This window comes from Daphnia magna, linkage group LG3 (genome assembly GCF_020631705.1).
Source record: "Daphnia magna isolate NIES linkage group LG3, ASM2063170v1.1, whole genome shotgun sequence".
NCBI lineage: Eukaryota > Metazoa > Arthropoda > Branchiopoda > Diplostraca > Daphniidae > Daphnia > Daphnia magna.
In genome coordinates, this window is record NC_059184.1 from 12,830,029 (window position 1) to 12,850,732 (window position 20,704).

The following is a 20,704-nucleotide window of genomic DNA, read 5'->3' on the forward strand; positions in this document are numbered from 1 at the left end:
CCGTGTTTCTATAAGTTTTTTGGGGGCCATGTCGGGATGTGTGTTTGGCCCAGTGAGTTCATGAATATTCAACTCTCTTCACAGTCAGCCAGAGAGAGAACTAGCATTTGTTTTTTGTTATTTACGACAGTGAAAACGTTCAACTCCCTCCCATTCTCCACCCCGTTTGAATAAATCAAAATACCATTTTTTTAAAATTATTATTACACATCTTTTCTACCCGCTGTATAATCAGAACGAAATGGATACGTTTTTTTTAAACCTGCTATTCTTTGAATGAAAATAACATTTGAAACAATTTTGAATTTTTTTTTTTTTTTGCAGATGGCCACAGTTTGGCGAAGGCGTCACACATGTCCGCACTGGCTCGTCCTGCTGTTGTTAGCGCATCTGTTGAGGCCTTGCACGTCGGTTATTCAGGGCATGTCGTCCGTGCTGGAAGAAGTGCTGGAACACGGCCCGCTCTTCGACGAAATGGAGGACGAGGCTTGGTGGAGTGGCGTTGACGTCATCGACACTGCCCTGCGGTCGTGGCCGGAAGCCGGATCCATGTCGGACTCGTCGTCGTTATTAGCGGCTCTTTCAACTGGGCCGATGGACGAGCAGGATTTCTGTCGCTTCTGGCAATCGAATCGAATGCATTCGAGCTCTGCTGCAGCAGCGCCACCGCCGCTGCTGCCGGCGGCGGAAGCTTGCGCCCTGATGAACAGGGCGTTGGCCTTCGACCTTTCGGCCGGATCGAGTTCCGTCTTCTTACTGCCGCGATTGCCTCCGCCGCCGCCCGTGCCGCCCACTCTGACCGAGCTGGTCAAGCAGCTCAATCAACTCGGTCAACTGCAACAGGAGCAGCAGACGACGGCCGGTAACGATGACAACGAGTGCCTGCTCTGCCAGTGGGCCACGCTCAACGGCACCATCGATCTCCTACCCAACTCAGGTAGGATCTCCTCCATTTCTTTATTTTTTTTTTTTTAAGGGAATCAGCTGTTTGTTTATACGGAATTTGTTTTTCTTTTGTTTTCTTGACTTTCAAAAAATTAAGCATTTTTATTTTTTGGCTTAATTTTTTTTTAATGAAGCACGAACTCGAAAGTGGGCGGGAATAAAATGAATGGGGTTTAGAAAAATAAAAAAATAGCGGAATATTTAAAAAAAACCTTAAAGTCTTGAGCAAAGTTGATGGAACAGACGGGGGCGGGCAGGTTATAGTGAAAATAAGTGGCACGATTTTTTATTTTATTCTTTAAAAATCTTGACAAGAAGAAGAACTGTCACGCTAGAGGTGCTGTGACCTCGCCGACTTCCCGTTGCCCATTTTCTAGAAAGAAAGACAGCAAAACTCTTTCACCCCCCCCGCTTGTCCTTAAACAGAAGAGACAGACTCGATATCATTTTGGCTAGAGGAAATGACGTCATGACTTGCGTGTGCCCTCTCTCTCTCTCTCTTTACTCTCCAAGTTTCAAATCAAAAACAGAACACCATAGCCTCAATCAGACAAGGCGCTGTGCTCTATCTTGTTTTCTTTTCTCGACACTTTCGGCTTCTGTGTATTAACGCTATTTATACATCACGAACATCTAGCGTCGTTTCTTGTTTCTTTCGAATGTGTGCGTGGCGAGCTCCCGCCGGTTTTCGTCAGTCGCGCCTTGTTAGCTATAAACGCACGTTTGTTTTGGTTTTGATGCAGACCATCAGCACGTCTTGTAGCGAAACAAGCGCAATTAGCAATGAATGAACTTCTTTATTTATTTATTTATTTTTTGATTTCGGACGTTTTTTGAAACAAACCCAAATTTGATTGGATGGCATCCCTCTTTTGATTTGCTGTATGGCGCCATCGGAGCAAAGAAAAATGATTTCGAAAGAGGAGCGAAATTGAGACGAAAAGGGGGAGGCATTCAAACACGCATCTAGGCGTTGTTTTGTTTTTTGTTTTGTTTTTTTCCGTTTTACGGGTGAGAATATAATCAAGTGTCCAATCTAAAAAGAGAGAGAGAAGGAAATGAACCGACTTCTTTTTTTGTGTGTGTATCTCACGCGATTAGCTATCGCATCAAGCGGAGGTCGCCTTCTTCATTTCGAAGGTGTGTGTGTGTTAACGACCAGTTTCCCTACCTTAATCGCTCTATTTCTAACCCCCCTTTATTTCTAATTTTTTGCTGATTTAACGATGCGCTAATGAAGCCAACATTGCCAACATGAAACTCTTTTTTTTCGATTTAAAAGAATCAAATTGTTTCAGCCGTCGCTGTATGTCAATAGAAATGACTTTAAATTCAGGGGGGGGGGGGACGACATCGATGTTGACTCTATGTTCTCCTCGGTTTCGTTTTTAAGATCTTGACGCATAGACGATCATCAGCGAAATTGTGTTGGCAAAAGAAACGAATCGGAGGCAATCGCGATCCATTTCTGCTTCAACAACAACAAGAAAAAACAAAACAAACACATTAGACATTTTCTTTTTTTTTTCTTTCTATTATTATGCTGTTGTTCTTTTTAATGTATTTTATCTATTTGGCTGTGCTCTTAAATATTTGCGTTGTGTGAGCGACAGCAGTTGCAACGCACACACGAAAAAAACAAACACGGGCGTGTCAACAAACAAGGAAGGCAAACAACAAAAAGGGGTGGGTGGGTGTAGGAGATGCCAACACCCGTGACTACTATACAACATCTAAAAGCGAACAGACAAGAAGAAGATGAAGAAGATCTCTGCCAATAGCGCAAAAGGGAAGACGTGCGGAGGCGCCTGCAGATCCGGCGGGGTCCCCTCACACATCGAACACGAAAAGAATCTTTATATTTTTTATTTGGCGGGGCATTCTTATAGCTCTCTTCGAGACGGTGATGGATGGTCTTTGATTCCCCGTGAATGTTTGGCCTCCGTCGGTGTTATTGTTGGGTACCCCCCCATCAGACTCCCACACACAGTCGAAAATAGATGAAAGAAAATGGGGGCGCTTTTCTATATCACTGTTTGAGGCTTTTCCCTCTTTTTTTGTTTTTGTTTTTGATCCTCTTCATCATATCCTATATCCGAACATTCCATTATATAAATGAATAGGCGGTGTCCTGGTCCTGGGCCACGAGAGATTCTGACCGGATGATCCCTGATCAAATTTGTTTCATTTCCTTGTTTTGTTTTTTTTTTTTTTTTTAGCTTTGCTGTGTGGGTGTAGTAAATCAAATAGGTACAGCCGGAGTAGGGGGGGAGGGGGTATATATAAAGGCCTATACTATACGTCATTGAAAAGCCTTTTTTCATGTACGTCACGGGGCCGTATTGTTTTAGCTCAAGTTTCGAAGGTTGTCGATACGAAGATTATCGATAGTTTAAGATATAGGACAAAATCACGCAAAGGATCTTGAGATTGGGGAGGGGGGGGGACTACGATAAAAAAAAACCAAAAAAAGGATGCTGCACGCTGTTATTTATAATTCACGCACAGTGCCGCGTTTGCCGATGTCTATCGCTCCTCTTCGAACGATGAAGACGTGAAACGTTACATCGCTCTAAGCGCAGCATTTGTTTTCTCTTAAACTTTCCCAATTTCTCTCTTCTTCTTCTTCTTCTTTTTTTTTTCCGATGGGGCTTTTTCTCTATTCATTTTTTATATTATTGTTGCATCTCTCCATGTCCTCTCTCTGTTTTATTTTCTTCTTGCATGGCCTCTCTTTTCGACACAGAGAAGGAAGGCCCATTTTTTGTTGTTGTTTTTTTATTTTTTAATTTTAAATACTTGTTGGGGACGGAGGGGGCTGGCCTCTTTGTTTAGAGCCGGGCGCCGCCGACGCGCATCACGCCAGCTCAAATAACACCACGCACACACAACATCACCTGAAGCGGTTGTGTATACGCACGCATTATACGTTGCCTTTGCCAGCACACAAAGACGAAAGAAAGAGGTACGGAAAGAATAGGAGAAAAATGGGAATAAAAGAGAGAGAGAGAGAGAGAGAGACGCTTGATGATGATGATGATGATGATGATGATGATGGAAAAAGAAGAAGAAAAGAGTTGGGGGAGAGAAATGGTAAAGACGGAGGAAAGAGAGAAGGAAGAACAAAATTAAAATGTGATAAAGACCAAAAGGAGATGCGCTTTTCACGAATTTGTTTTCAGAAGAATAGACACACACACACACACACACACACTCGACAGTCTGCATTCTCAGTTTTCTACCTTTAATTTTTTTAGTTTTTAAAAAAGAAAAAAAAAATGTTTGACAGCTTTTCGGTGTTTGACCAGCCTCCGGGAACATCTTACCACCACCTTCTTTCTCCTCCTTCTTTGCATACACCTTTATTTTTTTTATTTTTTAAAGGAAGGGGGGATGCACAGCTGTTGGCATTTGCATCTCTCGATATCGGCTAACGCCCAGTACAATGTTTGTTTGTTTTTTGTTTTTGAAATTATTATAACAAATGCCGATTGCACGACAAGGACATACACACAAATTAGAAATGATTTTCAGATCAAATCTGAAAAATTTTGTTTATTTTTGAAGGACGCAAGAAAAACAAGAAACAAATGACAGTTGATGATAATTTCTTTTGACTTTTGAAGAAGAAAAGGAAAACGTGATCCCGCGGCATACCGCCATCCCTAATAAAGGCTGTGGCCAAATACGGGGGTCTGCGCCTTTAACCCTTTGCGTAAACCGGTTCATCCATCCGCCCTGCTCCTCCTCTCTCACTCCCTCCCTTCCCTCAAACAAAAAATTAAATCGAAAGAAAATGACTTTAAAATATTTTTTTTGGAAAAAGGGGAGCAAATAATTACCTTAAAAAAAAACATCTTACATTGTTAGGAAAGAAGAAAAGAAAATCGAGTAAACAACTGGTTGATTACTCCTTTTCTTTAACCATTTGACCTGATGATTGGCGCTGCAGGTTGAAAAACCCTGAAAACGAAATTGTGGCAGCCGTTGAGGTTGCGCGCCGTTTAAAAAGAAAGAAAAACATCGTCAGTTTTGGAACAACTCAAACAACAACAACAACAAAAAGATGAAGATGTTACGAACTGTCGGTGCAAGTGTTTTTTTTTTCGAGGGGGGAGGGGGTGGGGGGTGGGTGTAAAAAGAAGACGCGGCCTGCAGGCGATGATGTGTCAATTACCGCTCCCAACGAGGCGTCTTAATGGCCACTTGAGATAATACCAGGGCGAGTAGTTTTCATGTCTTTCTTTTTATATTTTTTTATTTTTTACAGGTGATTTTCTCCCCCCCCCCTTTTTTTAAAAATCTTGCTCTTTTGCATGAGCCACTTCTCGTTCGTTCTATCCATTTTTTGTTTTTTTCGACAAGAAGCGCCTCCGGATGAAACAAAAACAGAAAACAACACGAGAAAATGACGCCAAAGAGGAAAGAAATCATTTTGAAAATGAACCCGCGGCCATCGGGAAAAGAAAAAAAACGAAATTTTTTGGGGGTTCTATACGAGGAACCTCCAAATTGAAGTCGAAACACACACAAAAAAAAAAAAAGAACAACGTGTCTATAGCTGGAATTTCTTCAAGAGTCCGTCCATATTTGGCGATGAGTCAGACAGTCGCCATCAACTTTGCGTGAAAAAAACAAGAATCAAATGGGAGAGGGGAGGGGATTTTGAATAAAAGAAAAAGCGGCAGGTTTTGGGCAACCGAAAAAAAAAGAAAAAACCCCCAAAAAATATTTTCGTTCTGTTTGTTCAGTCCAAAAGTGGCGTTTTTTTTTTTTTGTCTTTCTCATTTGGTAGTCATACATTTAAATATAGAACAACAACACGCTCTGCATTGTTTAGTTTGAAACTATTTAAAGGCCAGCACGCACCGCTTTCTGAATGCCCAATGAGCTGATTGGGGTTACATCTCTTCGCCTTTTTCTTTCCTATTCCCGCACGTCCTGCGCTGCCATTTTGTTTCACAAAGTGCGTGCGGTCGTAAAATAAAAGAAAGAAAATTAAAAAAAACCAAAAAAAATAAGATCATCATTCCGATGCCATGTTTTTTTTTTTTTTTGTTTGCCCTGCTGTTGGAATTGCGAAAAAAAAAGAACCGGCGGGGGAATGTGTTCTCTCTCTCGTGTGTGTGTGTGTTGTTCCCGCCTCTTGATTGGCTCGTGCTCCAGGTGTGCATGGATAACCAAAGGAGGGAGGGAAACCGCACCTCATGGTTGCGTGACCCGCCATCTTTTTTTTATTTTTCCTTCTCTTCTTTCAGTTTTTTTTTTCTTTTTACGATGCACTCTCAACTGGCAGAGCCGTCATGCGGAGCCTATATTCACGCCTTCTCAAATGTCCAGGCAAACTAGTCAAATAAAAAGGAAAAAGAAAAAATTCATATTTACGTTAAACTTAATAAAGAGTCTGAGAGAGAATTGAAAAAGAAGCGAATAGAAATGATAAAAGAGGTGAGAAATTGTGGCTGTACAAGTGGCGCCACCGCTACCCCCCATTTTTTGGTTTGCATTTGTTGTGGCGTGCAATTGGCACGAATGGCTTCTTCGTCTTATTATTACCAGTTTCCAATCCAATCATGGTGTACGAGATGAAGCCATTGAGATGTTGATTACTTTGGGTGCCTCCTCCTCTTCTTCCTCCCCTTTTCTCCCCATTTCTCTTGAATTTATAAAAGAAAAACAACAAAAAAAACAAGCCGCTTTGGCGCTCGGCGCTCTTTTGATTTGTGAGATTGCAATCGTCCGCGAATGTTTTGACTCCACCGCGAATTAGCCCATTAGCAAAATAAAAAGAGCATCTTTCAGTTTTATTTTTTTTTTCTAAAGTCTTAATTTCATTTTTGCCATCACGAATTCAAGTTGAAAGAACAAGTCCCGACGAGAGGTGATGACGGTTGATATGCTCCCCCCCTCCCTCTCTGTCTGTCTCTTGTTTTCTCTCTTAGCTCTTAACTATTATTACATAGGACGTACATCTCTCTACCCAATCTATCCATCTACCTACTACTTTTATAGTTTCGCCTACTCTCATCATCCTCCCCTCTCCTCTTTGCCTCTTCTATTCTTCCTATATATAAATAAATAAATAAAAATATATATATGTGTGTATTCTTTTTTCTTTTTCACCGGTCCGGCCCTTGTTGTTTTGTGGGCCCGGCTTTGGGCCCGATGACTATCTCAAAGATTGAACTGTCAGAGCCGATGGGGAGTGATCAGCCCCCTCGTGCTGCTTAGCCATTCACTCCACGTAATTAGTTATTAACCCAACTGTCTGTTTGCATTCCTGCTCGTATAGTACACACGATCTCTCTTTCTTTCTTTCTTTCTTCGTTTTCAAGGTTCTTCTCTTCGCCATCTTCTCTTTTTTTTTTTCAAAATGAAAAACAATCGTCACATGACGACGCGAATAGATTTGCATTGGTTGTCTCCACCTTTCTTTGACACCTATTTGTTTTTCGTCGATTGTATAACATAACGATTGAACAGCTGATGTTCAAGGCTCTCTTTTTTCTTCCCCCCTGTCAATTCAAAGGATATGATTTTTTTGGAAGGTTGGCCAGGTGTCTGACACACAACGAGGAGCGCAAGTTTAAAAAAAAAAAGTAGGCGTTGTCCGTCTTGTCTGTCAACCTTCTTCTTCTATAGCCTTTGACATGGCCTCTCCACCCCCCCATCTCAGGTTTCGGTACACAAAAAAAAAAATACAGCAGCCAGCAGGTACGCATCCGCCATGTTGGCGTGAATGTATCTATACACACAACAGACATAGTCTAAGTTTCCCGACCGCGAACAAACATGGCCAGTTTCCCTTTAGGAGGAGAGGTTCATTTTTGTGTGTGTGTGTGTGTTTGTTACAGTGGGGCTTCCTCCTCCTTGTTGTTTAGATTAAACCGCAGAATGGAAGGAGAGGGCAAAAGTGTTGGAGGTGTGTGTATACAATAGCGGGCGTGTTGTATTTATTCTGGTCGCAGAAAGCATATAGGCAGTAGGCCTTTTTTTTTTTGAATTTTCAATGTGTCACATTGGGTTTCTAAATAAATACACTTCCAGTTATATATATGATGGATGCATTTCTCCAACGCCTTGTCAACACACAAACACATTCTTTATCATCGGAATTGTGTTTAAGATAATCTAACCGATGTATTTCAATTCTGGTGTGGGTTGCCATTTTGAGTCACTTGATTTCACATGGACCGGTTTTTTGTTTGTTTGTTTTTTGCTTCCAAATGGGGACGTGCCCAATTTTCCGGTTTGACATTCATTCCACGTCAGATAAAACACACAAGAAAATCAGATGTCATGGGGGGAAAAACAAAACAAGGCTATATAGACGTATAAGCAATCTCGTATGCAAATGAAGCAATAACCAACGATAATGTAGATATCCGCATTTTTGTTTCGTCTATTTTATTTATATTTTTTTGTCTACTCACGATGGTCGGCGATGATCTGCATCGTGCCGTTCGACTCGAAAAATGCATACAAAAGAAAAGGAACCGAGTTTTTTTATTTTGTTTGCGTCATGTCTTTGGACGTGGGCAAAAGGAAAGATGTTTTCATCACACGCCTGCTTGCATATGTACGAGATGAGAACGACGTTGGTACTTGTTAAATTTGCCAAAAGAGATTATTCAGATCCCCGTATGCATATATAGGAGGAGGAGGAGGAGGACACAAAAGATGTAGTCATGTTGAAACAATCTTCTTTCTTTTTATTGTGTTGTCTTGAATAGAACATTGAGAGACGGCCATCGTTGTGCGTATAGACTCTCTCTTGTCGGCACACGCAAACAAAAAGCCTGTAGTCTATTCTTCTCGTTGTTTTTCGTCGATGCCGTGTTGCGCATTACCTGAATTTGGGATTTAAAAAAAGAAAAAGGGCGAAAGAATAGATATACATTTATACATGTGCGTTTGCAGCACTTGTATTTTTTGTTTCTTGAGGGATAATTCAAAATATCTCCCCTTGTCGGAACTGTTACACGCTTGATTAGATCACGTTTGTTTCGCTCTCGAGCCTCAATTTTCTTTCTCACAAAGAAACACGAGTGAAATTTCTTCTTATTTTTTTATTATTGTGTTTTTCATGCCATCGCATGTGTTTATACCCTGGCCCCTTTCTATAGGCACTCAACAGACACCCTTGATGCCTCGTTTGGTATATCTTATCTATTTTTTTGTTTTATTATAGAGATGTGTATATAGTACCTCTTTTCATCTATTCATATTCCCCTTCTTTTATACTTCATCTATTATTCATCGATACATTTTTGTTGTTGTCTTCTTCTCCTGGACTTGCTTACACCGAGGCGGTGTGTTCTTATATTATACGCACGACATTGTTTGCATTTATAGACGGAATGGATGTGAACTCTTTTGACAACTGACCAATAAGGCGCCTCCGCATCGACCCCTATAGTTGAATGGCTTCATTCGTATAAGGTCCCCATCATTGGCGGTCGATGTGTCGTATAGATTTTAAAAAAATGTGATGTTCTTACGTTTTCTATTTTGTTCTGATAGTTTATTGATAGAAGCGCATATACGTGTGTAGTATAATACGTAATAGGGAATTGTTTATAGCTTTTGACGATGGCATTCTTGTCTCTTTTAGATTGTTATTATATTCTTTTTTTTAATACTTTATTTGGTCGATGGTTTGAAATGTGTCTCTTGACGGCTCGTCTTTGATCGCATTATACTAAAGGCTATTCGCTTTCTCTCTTGATCTGTACGTGCTGTTAATATGGCGTTCCGTACAACGCGCAAAAAGAAATCAGCACATCACCTTGTTTGTTCAGGTATATATACACACATTGGTTTATATGGAGATTGGCCATTGGTCTATATATAATGTTTATTGTCTTTCGACGTTTTCTCTTTTGCTCCTATCAAAGGAAGAAAGCCAAATTCACAAAAGGTTATAGAAAGATGGGCCGAGAGGCTATTCATCACTAGCTTAATTGGTTCGTTATTTATGATGCAGCATTTAAAAGAAGAAGAAGAAGGAAAAGGATCTTGTATATATATATGGCTATTACTGGAGGGGGGGTGGGGGTGGGTAGGAGCTTTTTAAGGACCAAAGTTCACCAGGGGTTAGAACCTTTTTCTCCCCTTGTTGATTGAACTTTTTCAAAGTTTAGTGGTTTTCTACTCCCATCAGGCGCGTCTTATACAACCGTCTCTTTTCTTTGATAATGTCAGACAGCCCGCTCGGTTGTTTTCCATTCATAATTCAGTCGCAACAGACTCAGGTATGTATAGTGCAGCAGCTCGTCTTTATTATAAATCCCTCACTCGGACTGGTGTACCGGTGGATGTGTGACCAGGTCCCTTTCTTTTTCATTTCCTTTCTCGGTTTTTTTAAAAAATATATAGTAGAAATAAAGAAATGATGTGTGCGCTCATGTTTTGTTTTTTTTTTGGAGGGGGGGTTGAGCTCCATTAAAAATGTATTTAAAACTGTGGAGAACTCTCTTACGTTCTTTTGTATTTATACCTGAACTGAAAACCCACACGTTTGTCTTCTGACCGTTTCGGTTTTCTTTTTTTTTTTTTTTATTATGATTTCTTTTTTTTTTTTAGAAATTTGATTAGCAATCCAATAGTGGCCCTGGTTTATTTTTATTTTTTCAAAGAATTGGAAAAGAGCGAGGGGGGGGGGAGTACATGACAGATAGCAATAAAAACAGCAGCTGGTCGCACAGCGGGAAACAACTCGGCACCGGTAATTGCATTAAACGTCGTCTCTTCAATCACCGTTAGTATTCAGGAAAAAAAAAAAAATATTTTCTTCTTTCAATTTCTTTTTTTTTTTTTTTGTTTGAATTTCTCCATTGGTTAGATTCAAAAGCTCTCGTCTTTATTTAATTTTTTTTTATACGATACATTCTTGTTAATGTCAATATAAAGAAAAGTAACCGACATGTATTTATTCCCCCCCTTTTTTTTTCTCTATTGGGTTCCATGCCTCTTTTTTTTAAAATATGATTTGAAAGGGGAGTGAACATCCGGATTGGTCCGGGAGAGAGTAAACAAGTCTATTGATGAGTTAGACAAGGCGCTTGCCTCTCTATATTTATTCGCTTACACGAGTGGAAGTGTTCACTTGTTGTTCAAATGCCGGAATTTTTTTTTTAGATCCGGACAAAACGTGTCCCCCCCCCCAACCTTTTTCGTCTACTGTTTATGAAAAAAATAATAAAAGTTTCTTGTTTACATGAACCTCTTTTTTTTTGTTCCCCATCTGCTACTAATGCGATCACCATTTATAAATAACTTTATTTCGTCTCTTTATATTCAACCTTAAATATGCGTACCGTGTTCGGTGTGAGGGTGAATTGCTATCGGGGTAGGGGGGGGGGATTCTATTTGTTCCCCCACACACTCTTTTTTCTACCATACGCAGCACCTTTTGAAACCTTTGAGTTGTTGTTGTTGTCGTCGAAGCAATTCACATGTCGAAGGTCCCTTGATATAAACCTCCTCCCATCGTCAGTTATCGATTTTGAAAGAAAGAAGGTGAGCACTTCGGCTACTCCTGCTGCGTTCATTTTCAAACGTTTCCTTGTCAATTCATTTTTTTTTTTTCTTTTCATTTCTTGATTTATTTTTTTATGACCCATTGAAAACCGTGTGCGAGTACTTATATACACAGGGAACACAGAAAGAAGGTGCGCAACAAACTTTACACACACACACAAAATCTGAGGGTCTTTTTTTTTTTGCCTGAAATTGGACACGATCGCCAAAAAAAATAAATAAAAGGAAAATTTATTTATTTTTTTTTGATGGACGTCACTAATATTATATGGTTTTTTATTATTTATTTTCCTTTTCCTTTTTAACCTGTGTATTTTTTTTTTTATTGTGAAGTCGGGACAGAAGATGGGTATAAGGTCATAAACGGGATGTTACCGGCGACATTGGGACCCCCAATAGAATTTTCTTTTTCTGTTTTGATTTTGTCTGTTCCTCGTTGGCGAGGGAAATGTATTCTTCTTGTTTGGCTGTCGTTGTTGCTGTTCGGATGAAGCGATCACTCAAGATAACACACTAAATATAGTGGAATTGATATATATATATATATATACATTTTCAAAAATAATAAAACGCATTTTTTTAAAGGCAGTATTTAAATTTTTTTTTCCTCTCTTTTCCTTTTCCTTTTTTTCTTTATTTTTTATTTGCTTATATGAATTGCTGGCGCGACACTGAACCTCCAGAGTTGAGCAGCGAAAATACGTGGGTACCTATGCTTGTCGTCGTGGCGCTCGTCTCCGCCATGTTGGGAGCCGTCCTCATGATCACCGCCCTCAAATGCCGCCGGTAAGTTATTTCTATTTTTATTTTATCTTATTTTATTTCAAGTTTTAATTGTTATAGAAATATATTTGCCGATGCTCTTCGAACTAGTTAAGTTTTTAAAATGCGCAATGAATGCTGGATCAATCTCGTTTGTTTCTTCTTTTGATCTTTTCCTCGGGGCTTGGACATTGCGTATTTTTGAAAAAAATATAGAAACAAGTCAATTTTCTAAGAAATCCAATCAATGGGCGGGGTTAAATCATTTCTAGCCGAGCCGCTTTTTATTTATTTATTTTTTTTAAAAGACGAACGCGGCCTCATTGCGGCCCGTCACTGAAATGGCTCTCACGCCTAGTCCTCCCCAATCAAACCGCTCATTTAATTGTCTAAACAAAAGAAAAAAGAAAAAAAAACGTGTCCGGTTCGTTATTTTTATGGGGATCCCGCGTGCAGTTCATAAAAAATTCACGACTTCCGAGTCGATCATCATCAGCCGAAGCAGAGCGTTGTCTACACACACACACACACACAATTTGAATCATGATCCTTGTTATTTACATATTTCTCCGCTATCTACATATACACGAGCCTCCTTTTATTTATTATATATTTTTTTTCGTATAGTTGCATAGACACGAAAACGGGAGAGGACTAATAATAATCCGCCGGGGATAAAGCTCTCATTCCGGCTGTCTTATGCAAGTCCCTTTTCATATAATTTTTTTCTTTTCGTTCGTGAAAAATGTACGGCATAGCAGCTGAGAAAGAGAGAGAGGAGCGTGTCTTGTTGTGGAATAACTGGACTATCCTATATAGCAATCGCAAAAAGGGCGCGGTCCGATTTCATCATGTCTTTAATGTGCGCCGAGCGAAAATGGCGTTGTCTGAATAGATCGGTGCAGACGAAAGAGAAAAAGAAAAAAAATGAATGCAACGAATGTAAAGGGCTGAGAAGAAAATGGGGAGCAGTTGCGATGGCATTGAAAGTTTAGCCAAACGAAGAAACAAGGGCCTCGTCAAGTTGTTGACATTCATTAGAATAGCAACGAGCTTGTTAAAGTCCGTTCTCGACATCTCATCTAAATAACCGACAACCCTCCCCCCTCTCTCCACAATCAAAACGAACACTCGTGTGTGAGCTACGGCCATTAGCAAAGAAAGGCGTATACACATCAAGAAAAAAAGCCAATTTCGATTGCAGCGTCCCTTTATATTATTCTTTAATTCCCCATCGAAACGTGGGCACGTATAGTAGCCCCTAATAGCGCACGCATCAAAATAGGCTTTTCGTTTGGGCATTATATAGTATATAGGCCTACATCACGCCACATCAATCCCGTATTGCAGTTTGTGCCTACATAATATACAGAGAGAAACAGGGGCGAGGGGGCAAACGTGGCAAACAAAACAGTGAGAGAGCCCCTCTTGTTATCCATTGTTAACCTTGTATATTTCTCCTCTGTGCAACGGGAGGTCACCGCTGTGCTCATCAATGAACATCCTGTTTTAATCTCCCCCCTCCCTTGTGTATATGTACGCCTGTTCTCTCTCTCTGTGTGTCTGATGGCCGAGGCCTGCAAGTGTCTATAGGGAATATTATGACGTTAATGCGTACATCACTACGTGCAGTCCCTATATATTCCATCCCCAAAGGAGTAACCCCTTTTTTTTGTTTTTCTTTCTAGAAACTGACATGAATGTTATGTAGCCAACGAGTAGTGACGCGTGAGCGTATAGGCGCTTATTAGATGGTCGATGCGCCGGATGTAAGTTCTATGTACACGATTGGACGTGTTCGGATGGGGGGGGGCTGTATAATAAATAGAAATCGTTTCTTGTTTTTATTTGTTCAAATGAAACATCGTAATGATTGGCTATATTATAGTTGATTATTATTTTCAAATGTCCCGCCTGTTTATATCATCGTATATACTCACCCCCGTTTGAATTCATTTATTCAGAGAGAAGATGCCCCGTGTTTTTTTTTGTTTTTTTTTTGGAAATTAAAAACAAGTTCTGTTATTGTTAAGGTTCTTAAAGGCTTTAGACGTCAGTTTAACTTTGCATAAATGAAGAGAAGAAAGAAAATCTTGAGGACTGTACACCTCTGTGTCGACTTTTCTTTTGTGTCCCGCGAGCGATGGCCACATAACGTTCCGTCAGTTTGCGTCCCCTTTAATCCGAAAAAAAAATAGGCCGTCCCATCATTTCATTGTAATTCGGAATAATAATCCGGACATTGTAAGAGCGTCTCGCAGCTTATGCACAACACACAGAGCCGTGTAGATGTGTATGAAAGCCTACACACACATGTAGAGATGAAAAATATATAAATCCCCCCCCCCCTAGAAATGTTAAGCCACTGCCTCCTGATCCGTACAAAAAAATAAAATAAAAATCTAATTCTTTTTTTTTTTTCTTTTCTCGTTATGTGTTTTGGCCGTCTTTGTTATCGTCCGGATTGATCCAGGTTCAAGGTCCTACCACGAGGAGGTGAGATTGATTAGTTTGTGACATTTATCTTGATGGAAAACACATTTTTCTATTTCTTTTTCATTTTTTTTAAATTCAACAATAAAATTCTTTTTATTTTTCTTGAAAAAATCAAAAAAAAATCAAGGATCCTGTCCAACACTTCCGGTTGGTTACATGGTGGGCGAGGGTAAAGAGGGCGTTGTCCAATCGAACACGAGCGAATTGAGCGGAATGGAGACGATGCCCAAGAACTACACGGCCAGACAGCCGGGCGAAACGAACGGAACGATGACGTCGACGCTGGGACGTCCGAGATTAGAAACGCCGACGATGAACGTCGTGACGGACTCTTCCGGCCAGCCGCATCCGATGGAGCAGCTACAAAAGCAGATGGCCAAAGCCAACCGGCCAGCTGAAACGGCCACCGGATGGCGGGTGAAGCTCTGGCGCAAGATGACCGGATCTGCCGACGATTCGCATTACTGTCCGCATCCTTACGGCGCGGATGAGTCGGACGACGTCAGCGCGGTGTACGCGGAATTGAACAGCGTTGCCGGATCGACGGTGCACAGGCCGTCACCCATTTACCACCTGAACACGTACTCTGAAATCCGAGAGCCGCACCACGTGATGATGCCTCCGCCTCCGCACCCGCCTCAGCCGCAACCAGCGCAAACGTCCTCGTTGGCGGCAACGCTGCATCTGCGCAGGCTGCTGAGCGACGGCACCTACGAGAACGCGGGATACGCGCTAGAACGCGGCGTCGTCCTCATGGAACACCTGGACGCCGTCAGCAACAGCAACTGCAGCGCATCGACGCCCAGCAGCGCCTATTATTCGGATTTGTCTCATTCCGATCGCAGCGCGTCGTTGCATCACCAGCAGTTGCTGCAATGGGCCAGCGGAAGCCAACAGGGGCGACCCCGTCCGCGGGTCGGAAGCGAGAGCCACGGATCGTCGCACAGTCTGCCGGCCCATCAACACTGTTGCCATCACCATCACTGCCACCATCAGCATTCGCGCAGTTTGCAGGAGCAGCAAATCCGCGCCCGCGATCTGATGCCCATCGCGCTGCAAGTGATTCCCGATAATCAGCAAACTGTGCCCGTCTTGCATTACCTGGCGGACGACGTGTCCGCCTCCTCCGCCGCTGCTGCTGCTGCTCACCATCATCAGCTGTTGTCGGCCGCCTTCTCGCGGGGTGGAGTCTCGTCTTCCATGCGGGACGATGGCTCTTCCGGCTCGTGCAAGCGGCCGTTGCCGCCGCTTCCGTCGCGCCAGCAACAGCGTCCGCAGCGACGCTACGCTTACGCTGTCGATCACCAGGCCAATCATTCGCCAGGAGATGAGACGCCACCTGGCGAAACGATCGGCGGAGGTGAATCTCCGGCTCTTTCCTGCGTCCCATCCGAGTACGTGTGAAAAAACAATGGCGACGAATGAAGTGCGACACACGCGTGTTTTCGCATTCTTCCAGTTTTCTCATTCAAAAATTTGCTCCACATTTAAAGTACATATGATTATATATCAATATATATTTATATCAGCCGTGTTTCTCCGCGTGCCAAAAATAAAAAAAAACAATCAAACAAAAAGGGGTTGCGAAGAACAATTAGTGTAACATATCCAGCCAGAAACATCAAGTTAACATTGTGTGTGTGTGTTTAATTGCCGTCTTCCGATTGCGTTTTGTGCGGGTGTGGAATCCTAGTCATGATTCGATTCCGGACCCATGTTTTTTTTTTTTAATTCGTCTGAAAAAAAAAAAAGGGGAAGGATGCAACAATTTCGTCGTGTTCCAGGTAAATTGCATTTTTTTAAATTTTCTTTTTTGTCTTTGTCTTTTTTCTTTGGGATTTTTTGTTTTACACGTTGGGGTCACGCGTTTTTTCCAACGTGTTTCGGGAACTGTCTCGTTTTCTTCTCCACCGAAATGGGCGAATGTCGGAGAACAGTGTCACGCAATGTCGGCCATAGAGTTCCATAAAGTACTGGCGGTCGTGAGTTGGCTGCTGCTATACGCTAGATAATAATCACGGATTGTGTGATTATCCTATTTCGTTTTCTTTCCCTCTTCCCCCCTACACTGTTTTGTTGTTTTTTCTTCTTCGCCTGGGCGTCCCAGGAACAACGCGCTTCTTACTTCCTCTTGTCAGGTGTGTTCTTCATTCAGCCCTTTTCTTCTTCTTTTTTTTTTAAATTCCCATCAAGAAAAAAGAAAAAAATGAAGGGCCCCCAGCAGTGAAACAGGTGGGCCTCTGTGGCCGTTTTATTTTTCTTATTCTTTTCTTGTTGTCTCGTGTTTGTTGGGGTCTTGTTGCTGCTGTTATTGGACGTTAAAGAAACAGGATCCCGTCTTCTTCTTTCTTTTTTTCTCCCTCCCATCGAAGGTCAAAGACATTCACGCGCGCTCGATGCCTTCGCACAAGAAGTTACACACCGTGCGTGTCTCTCTCTCTTTTTCTTTTCTTTTCTACTTCATCTGTTACGTTCAAACTCGATTTGTAAGAAGTCCGTTTCGTCCATCTACCTCAGCTGTGTGTGTCGCCAGAGAAGGATGAGATGACTCGTCGCAATTTTTCCCCTCTCCCTATTCTTCCAGTCAAGTCTTTTGCCTCTCCTTAATGTCTTGTGTGTGAGGCCAACTGCCGCTGGTCAACTTGTGGACGCACGGGGGGTGGGTGGGAGCCCCTAAAATCAAATATTCCAAAAAAAAAAAAGAAAGCCGACGATGCCATCGACAATGGAGGTCTTCTTGGACCTTCTTGGGCATTTCTTTGGTGTCTCACTTGAGAGGTGGGGGGTGGGGGGGGGTCCTCCGTCACTTGTTTCTTTTGATTGTGGAAGCGCGCCGCAAAGTAGGAAGCAACAATTGGAGGAACGTGAATCGTAGCATTGGATTAAAAAAATAAAAAAAAATAGCATTTCGATCATTTCAATTCAATCCGAATTATAATGAGGATTTTTTTTTTTTAATATTTTTTTGGCGGCGTTTTTCAAATGCAATGATTTGTCAGAATGCATGTAGTGCTGGGCCAATTGAAGAAAAGATTGGGGGGGTGGGGTGGAGGGGAAATATATAAAATCATGCCGGATTGCGTGGCAAATGAATTTTTTGATTTTTTAATAATCGAGAGATGACGGCGTGGCCATAGCAACCGGTTGCTCCGGTTCGTTTTCCGACACATTCTTCAGCAGGTGTTGTTAGTATTCTTTGAATTCTTATTTATTTATTTTTTATTTTATTTATGAAATTCTCTCTCTCTTACATGATGTTTGATTCCACATTTATAAGATTTCGACGATTGTTGCGTGTCGTTGCTGCTCTTTCACGTCAGCTTGAAAAATTCATGCGTGAAATTTCTCGAAATTGTGGACGTCATTTCTTTTCTCCCCCCACTCCCGTCTGTCTGTGGGAAAATGCGACAGAAAACATTTTTTAAAATAATTTTGTGTCGTTTCATTGTGACGCATCTGAAAGAAAAAGTTCTACCCCACTCCCCCATTTTGATTGCCTCTTTTTCGTATCGGATGAGACGAGGTGTGTTCGCATCGAATGTATCATTTTCCAACGGAAAAAGGAATAGGTTAACACCCTAAAAAAAAAAAAGAAAAAGGTTCGTAAGGGCGAACTGGGACTTGTGTGGAATGGCCGGCCTCAACAGCGAAAGAAAGAGAGAGAGAGAGAAATGATCGAATTGTCATTGAATTTTCTCGTATTGACGCGGGTTACATCAGCGCTCGAGCTGCAAAGCCTCGAACGAATTCAATTAGACACCGTGACGCCCGTTTCTCCGGCATTCCCGCAGTTGGCCTTTTGCGCTTCTTTTCTTTCGACAATTCGATTCGAATATGCGCCGCTTCTTCGTCGTCATTCGATGCCCTCCCCGTGTTTGTCTCTTTTTTTTTTATTTTTATGCCGTTTTTCCTTTTTTTTTTTTTCTATAACTTTCCAAAAGGAAAGAAACACAATCGAGAAGAAGAAGAAGGGACTATAAGAATGAATAATAAAAAACCGGAAAATAGAATTGAATGTATACCCCTACAAAACAGAAACGTATAGACTACCACATTGGGCCGATTCGACTGTAATAATCGGAACGTCACCCTGGCCACTTTGTGTGATTGTGGTGGCCATTCAAAAAGCGGTACAAACTGGCGCGCTTTGCCTTTCACTGTTTACGAGAAATCAAGAAGGCAGACAAATCATTCTAGAAGAAGAAAACATGGAAAAAGTCTTTTTTTTTCTTTTCTTTTTGAAGCACAATTTTTGCTGTTGTTGTTGTTGTTGTTGTTGTCCGTCTCTTTATTCTTTTGCGTGTCTCAGCCGGTGGCGGGTGGCCGCATTTTCTGTCATTTCACCTATCCCGCTGTGAGATAAACGACTTGAAAAGAGAGAAAGGGAAGAAATAAGAAAAATAAGAACGAAGAGAAAAGGCCAATAGGCCAAAAAAAGAGAATATCGTGGTGCGGCAGCGTTGCAGAACACAAAAGTTGAGAATCGAAAACGAGATGTGCTACACATGTTTCTATCTGACCTTTATTTTTGCCATGATTGCTGTTGGCGTAACGTGAACCTCGTCCACTTCTCTTCAGACTTTGGCTGTTAGATAACATTCGCTTTTGGGTCTGTTGCATTGTCAACGCAAATGTTCTCATTACAATGCGATTCGGCGTGCATGAAAAGCCTTTAAACAAAATAATAATAATACTTGCTTCAGTCGATTAACTGTTGGCTTTCTTTTTTCTTTTTCTTTGCAGTTGGAAAATGCCATTTCGCAGATGGACACACACACAACAAATAAAAAATATCTCAACCACAGCTGGACGTCCTCCCCCCCTTCTTTTCTCTCGCTCAATGGTCCACCAAGTCGACCGAACAAATGAGAAGACGCGGAGAGGGAAATGAAAACAACGGGGGGCATCAAATTCGATGCCGGCCAAAGATGTTTTTTTTCTTTTTCCCAGCTTGGATTTGGAGGTTTCACTGTTTTCGCCAAACTCCACAGGCGTCTGCAATTCCTCTTGGAAAGATGAACGGAATGAAAAGTAGAAAAATGTTTTTTTTTCCCCTTCTCCAACAACAACAGAAAAGCTATTGCCATTCCAGTTACGGATGTCTCGACACATCCGCAACTTTGTTTTGTTTTTGAAAATCTCACATCATAGCCACCGATGGAGAAGGATGGCCTGTTTATCTCTTATTTCTTTTGTCGATGTGTGAAGCTGATGTTTATCCACATTTGCAAATTCGTTTTGCATATATTCAAATGTATTTCAAAAACTTTTTCCGTTGTGCATAATGTCTTTTCTAATTGTCTTTCCCCCCCCCTCACGAAAAAAGAAACAAACAAAATGTTGAAATCATCGTGTTCATAATGTACATAATAAATATCACAAAATATCCGACGGTCAGACAGGGCGAAACCTTGTTGTCAATCCAAATTCAAATGAACTAATATTCAATGAGAGAGAAAACAAAAAAAAAATTTATAATAATAATTCTTTGTTTGATTTATTAATGTTTGTGTGCCGCCGTGTGTGATGGAGCTTGCCCCGCTATTATAAAAAGAAAACAACAACAAAATACAACCCTCTTACTATATTGAATAACCATTTTGTCTGTTTGTTTGTTTTTTTTGTTTTTCTTTTGTCTCGTGACATAAATCATTTGAATATTTCTCGTTTTTTAGGTGCGTTTAACCACGTGACGCTCTTCACAAATGCGATGGGTATCGATTTTGTCCCGTGAAAGCCAACGACACGCGACAATAGGGCGTACGACAGACGCAGTTTTATTATTCGCTGCGAGATTATATCAACGTCTGTTTTCAATTGGGAGAAGGAAAAGCAAAAAAAAAAAGGACGAGCTAAAGGGAAAGTGTCCACTTCATTATCATTTTTCGGTTGTTGGCCGCTCGAGTCGTTTTTGTGTGTGTGTGTGTCGTGTAACTGGCGTTTATGATCGTGCGCCATC

The 20,704-nt window shown here is 41.3% G+C and overlaps 1 protein-coding gene across 1 annotated transcript in view; it reads left to right on the forward strand.

The window, feature by feature from the left end:
- LOC116918217 overlaps positions 1-20,337 on the forward strand; it is a 37,967-nt gene extending 17,630 nt beyond the window's left edge. Inside the window, exons 2-6 of the mRNA XM_045170867.1 lie at positions 325-937; positions 12,171-12,273; positions 14,723-14,745; positions 14,873-16,529; positions 19,489-20,337. Of these exons, the coding sequence (XP_045026802.1) occupies positions 325-937; positions 12,171-12,273; positions 14,723-14,745; positions 14,873-16,149 (2,016 nt within the window). The 3' untranslated portion in view covers positions 16,150-16,529; positions 19,489-20,337. The remainder of the gene's footprint in view (positions 1-324; positions 938-12,170; positions 12,274-14,722; positions 14,746-14,872; positions 16,530-19,488) is intronic.
- Positions 20,338-20,704: the final 367 nt, after the last annotated feature.